A 5,087-nucleotide genomic window follows, 5' to 3' on the forward strand; every position below is an offset into this window, starting at 1 on the left:
CCGCCCCGCCCCACCAAGGAGGCCCCGCCCCGCCCCAAGGTGCGGCAGGTGGGGGTGCGGAGGGCGGGCTGTCAGCACAGCCACACCTCCTTTTCCAAGAGTTGACCCACCCAGTTCCACCAACCCAGCACAGTCCCAGGGAAGGGCCCTGAAAGAACCAGACCAAAGATAGCCTTAGGCACGATCTTTATTCACTTGGACACTGTACAAATATTACAATTTCCTTTTGTTGCAAAAAGTATAAAAATAATCTTTATATAGGAATCCATCCGTTACTGCAAATCTTTCTAAATCTCTGCAAATGGCTCTAAATGAGGGTAAATGAATAAACAAGAGGGGGGCTATGGGGAGAGGGAGGCTGGGCCAATCCTTAGGGACTCAGCAGCCCAGATTTCTTAGCTAGAAATCTCCATTTCTTCCTGTTAGCACCCCCATGTCAACAGGTCCTCAGGGCCAAGGGCCCAGCAGAAGGGGGGGCACACAAGAAGTCCAGGAGGAGGTTTGTGATCGGGCATGGGGAGAAGTTAAGGAGGCCAGGGGTGGTGCTGGCATGTGCCCATCCCCACCCCAGACTTCCTCCTGGAAGGGGGAAAGCCTGGCAGGTACAGGGCAATGGGAATGGACAAGTGGCCCTGTGAAGGTGATGGAGGGTCCTTGGTTCTGTGCCACTGGGTGGCAGCTGAACCTGAACTCTGGGAGGGCTTGAGGAAGATACCAGGTAGGGTAAGGCCCCCCAAAAGGAGAGGCAAACACTTTGGCTCCATGGTGGAGGGGGCTATGCTCCTTTCCCCGGCTCTCCGAGCGCAGAACAGGTGGACTTGCAGGAGCAGGACTTGGGGCCAGAACTGTGCAGTGAGGGAAGGCTGGGGAAGCCAGAAGTCTGCGGCTCTCAAGCTGTGGGGGAGTGGGGAGAGGTCCCCAGGCAGCCCCCAGGTCAAACAGTCTGTGTCCCAGCCACAAAGGGCATGCTCCTGTCAGTCAGAGGTTGAGAACAGGCACATCAAAGAGGTCACAGACACCTTCACTCTCGTCCAGGTTGTAGATGTAATCGTGGTCTCCAGGGGGTGGAGAAAGGCGGAGGAGGGGTGCAAACACTGCAGAGAACAACAAGCTGAGGCCCCACAGCCGAGGCCCCACCCACGGCCACCCAAACTCTGCCCACATACACTTACCCCCTACCTTGCTGGGCCACCTACCTTCTGAGGACATCAGTTCCTCCAAGAGCTCTGAGCTCATGCATTCTGGGGACAGAGGGAGAGCTCAGTTATATCCTGGCTCCCCCCTCTCCACCCAACCAAAGTTCATGAAGGGGACCACCGAACCACCCACCAGGAACTGTGACCCTTTGCCCAGATAACAGACACAACCATAAGGTCCTCAGAAGGGCAAGAAAACAGCTCTAAGACCCAATGAACTGTGCCCCTTACCCAGCCCCCGGGAGGAACACAGCCCTACCTCGAGTGGGATCAAAGATTTCTGACAGCTCTTTCGGGAGCTCCAAAACTGAAAGACAAAAAAACCATGATCAAGGGCACAGAGGTCCATCCCAGTTCCTCTCTAGCCCTTGCTTCCCCAGATCCTATACCACCCACTCAGGGGGTGCCATACAGCTGAGATGTAGGCCCCACCCAGGCCAAGCTGGCACTATCAGTAGAGGTGGTGGCAGTGATCCTGAGTGTTAGGATACATGAGGCCATCCATGGGGAATATCTGGGAGAGAATTCATTTAGCTGATGTGGGGTGGGGAGCAGGAGGAGGGAGCTTGAGTGACACCAGGGTGTCAGATCTGAATTCCTCTTCGCCAAAGGCCCACCGTTAAGTTATTGGTACAGTGCTTCCAACTCAGTGGTTCAGCAAGACAACACACCCCGCTTTCATTTCTAGGTCCAGAGTGTATACCCTGTCTGATGGAGGATGCCCTGTGTGATGAAAGGATGTCCTGTCTATCCCTACCCTAGCTAAGTACCTACTTGTGCCAGGCTGAGACCACACCCCAGGCCAGGTCACTTGGCGGAGAAGGAGGCACTCTTAAGTAGGGAACAGTGCTACAGGGTGATGATGCTGCTACAAAGGTCCAACCAGGACACACGTGGGAAACAGGGAAGAAGTGTTGGAGCCTGGTCAGCAGGGATTTCATATGCCAGGTTTAGGGGCTCTGGTTTTATCCAGTATACCTGAGGAAGCTGTTAAAAGAATTTTTGTAAATAGAGAAAAGCCAGTCAGGGTGTGTTTCAGAATCAGGCAGGGTAAAGACAACAATGTTGAAGAACTTAAGACAGAGGTGGTAGCAGTGATCCTGAGTGTTTGGATCCATGAGGCCATCCATGCGGGATGTCTGGGAAAGAATTCATTTAGGTGATGTGGGGTGGGGAGCAGGAGAAGGAGAGAGCTTGAGTGACACCAGGGTGTCAGGTCTGGGTGACTAGGGCCAATGGTTGGGTACTCACAGAGATGGAAAAACAAGTTCCAGTTGAGGACACATAGAAATGAAGTGCCCATTGGATGTGCAGAAGGCACATGGACACAGAGGTAAGGTTCAGGCAAAAGAATTCCGAAAGACGGAAAGACGAAGGGTGGGATTCACCTACCCACAACTGGGGCCCTCCACAAGTGTGACATGGGCCAGAGATCTGGGAAGCCAGATGTAAAAAAATGCCAGGGAGAGGTCAGAAGGAGAAGTCAATTAACAGAGAAGAGCCAAAAGCTGACATTATGGATGCTAAAAAGGGAAAAGAGCATCAGCACAGAAAAAGAGAGGACCAGAGTAAATCACCGAGAAACCCACTGAAGCTAGCTGGGCAGGGCTGGGTGATTGATCAAGAGCAACACTAGTATGGAATGGGGTGGAGGAGTTAGGGCTGGGGTCCTGACTGCTGCAACCTGAAGCTTGACCAGGAAACCAGAATATGGAATAGAATGGAGATGACTATTTCAAGGAGTCTAAACACAGAGATAACAGGGAAGGCGAGAGAGGGAGACACAGAGGATGAAGTGTCATTTAATGAAAGACTTAACAGTGCTTGAGGGCCGAGAGAATGAGTCCTGGAAAAAGCAAACACTCAAGTCACAGGATGACTTGAGTGTTAGGATCCATGAGGCCATCCATGCGGCTGCATGACGAGGGGACACCAGACAGATGACACTGTTTCTCCTAAGACACTCACTGCCCCACTTTGGGGCCTGAGGGCCATACCACAGCTCATTCCCTAGGAGAGCGCTCCCGCCTTCATGAGACCTGAGTCCAGGGGGTGGCAGGCAGGGCTTGAGAGAGGACCAGGAAAGGGGACAAAGGGGCACCTGCACCAAGCGAGAGGCCAGGCTCCTTGCCTTAGCTGGCAGAGCTCTAGCTGATGGCAGGGGGCTGGCCAGCTTTGACAGAGGAGATAGGAGAGTTCGGTTCCAAGCCTGATTCTATTGAACTAGGTCTTTCTGAGGCTGGGTTCTTCCTGCTCCCAAGGGTACAAATACTCACCACCTGTGGGGTCTGCCTTGATGGGCTCAAAGGAGGTAGAAGGATTGGGTCCAGATGAACTGCTGTTGCTGCTGCTGCTGCTGCTGTCCAACAGGGCAGAGGACTGCAGCGGCCGGGTGTCCAGAGCTGCCAGGCCCAGCGGGAGGGAGCTGAGCTCACCACTGTCCTTGCTCTCGGTTCCATGGCCTCCACTCACTGCAACCACATCCCCCAAACCTGGTCACTCAGGGACAGGAAGCAGGATATTGAAGCTGGCCATGCTAGAATCCACAGCCAGGATAACTACAGCCCTGTCCTCGGCCCAAGGAGACTTAGGCATGCTCACCCTCCCAGGAAGGTAATATGAAAATCAGTCACTGAAGGAGATGGGGCATGAAGCCCACAGGAGGGAGACTCACAGATGACTGCTGCAACCACACTTCAAGAGGGGTGCCAGGGCAAGTGAGACACAGGCAGACCTGGTGGAAAACTGCCACCACTAATGCCCCTTCACACAGTCACAATGTCCCTGTTAAAAAGGGCTCAATGGCTGCACCAGCAAAGAGAGGCCAGTGGGGTGGGGGTGGATGGTTAAGATAACCCCTACAGGGTCTCATTCAACTCTGAGAATTTCATCTTGTCACAAAGAAATATTGCTTCTTGGGTCCCTGAATCCCTCATTACCACATACCCACTGTGCCTCACCTGGAATCTCAGCTGCTGGACCAGCCACCCCCTGGGCCTCAGTGCTGCTGGGGACAGGGTTGGGGGTGGTCGCCTGGGGACTGCTCGGGCGTGAGGCATCCTGGGGCTGGGCCAGGGAAGGCTTGGGTAGAAGCGGAGGAGTAGAGACAGCAGGCGGGTTCTGGAGCAGGTCTTCGGGTGGTGGCACAGGCACTGCCACAGGCGGTGAGCTCCATGCCTCCTTGTTCACCAGAAGCACCTCAATGGGGCCGCTTACACTCTTCAAGTGAATCTGGTACTTCTTCTGCCCATTGAGGCCCTGGAGGTGGGGGTGGAGGACAGGTAGAATTGGAAGCAGATTTGGCTCCTGCCTGACCCTGGGCCAGGGACAGTATCCTCTCCCACCCTGGGCTGCCCGTTCTCCTAGATAACTTCAAACCCTAGGCCTCCCCTTACCTGCCCCACCCACGACTTATCAGGCTCCACAGCCAGCACCCGCCCTCAATCCACCCCACCCGGCTGGGCTGAGCACCCACCTCTGGGATGGGCACCTCCAGGCTGGTGCCCGACGGGGCCCGGATGGCAAGGAGGGTGTCTCCTAGGATGACAAAGAGGATGGATCAAGGCCCACGGGCTCAATTTGAACTGGGAATGGGGTGCCTATCCCTCAGAACAAGGAAGATCATAGTCCCAGAGGGGCTGAACAATAGGCTTCACTCAGTCCCTATCGAGGATGGGGGAGAGAACTAAAGCTTTTCTCTCCTAAGAACCCAGAGGTCAGTAACCAGAAAATCTGGGTTCACTCACGTGCAGCAAAAGATTAGTGGCCATGGGCACCTCATTCAATTGATGGGGCTGCTCCCTAGGCAAAGACGTTCTGGCCAAGGCCAACATCTCTTCCCCAGAAACAGCCTGGGAGATGCAAGATGGACAAGGAAGAGTTTCTGTACCT

The 5,087-nt window shown here is 54.5% G+C and overlaps 1 protein-coding gene across 2 annotated transcripts in view; it reads right to left on the bottom strand.

Annotated features, from left to right (window-relative positions):
- Positions 1-169: 169 nt before the first annotated feature.
- The window catches only part of E2F4 (E2F transcription factor 4, p107/p130-binding), a 6,703-nt gene continuing 1,785 nt past the window's right edge, over positions 170-5,087 (bottom strand). Inside the window, exons 5-10 of one of the 2 annotated variants that reach the window (XM_010851051.1) lie at positions 4,672-4,733; positions 4,157-4,454; positions 3,473-3,667; positions 1,456-1,503; positions 1,197-1,241; positions 170-1,094 (exon numbers count right to left, since the gene is read on the bottom strand). In XM_010851051.1, coding sequence (XP_010849353.1) covers positions 979-1,094; positions 1,197-1,241; positions 1,456-1,503; positions 3,473-3,667; positions 4,157-4,454; positions 4,672-4,733 — 764 coding nt within the window. In that variant the 3' untranslated portion in view covers positions 170-978. Of the gene's footprint in view, positions 1,095-1,196; positions 1,242-1,455; positions 1,504-3,472; positions 3,689-4,156; positions 4,455-4,671; positions 4,734-5,087 lie in introns of both variants that reach the window. The other variant, XM_010851050.1, reaches the window with a different exon arrangement.

The sequence above is a fragment of the Bison bison genome, unplaced genomic scaffold (genome assembly GCF_000754665.1).
Source record: "Bison bison bison isolate TAMUID 2011002044 unplaced genomic scaffold, Bison_UMD1.0 scf7180017864297, whole genome shotgun sequence".
In the NCBI taxonomy this organism is placed as follows: Eukaryota; Metazoa; Chordata; class Mammalia; order Artiodactyla; family Bovidae; genus Bison; species Bison bison.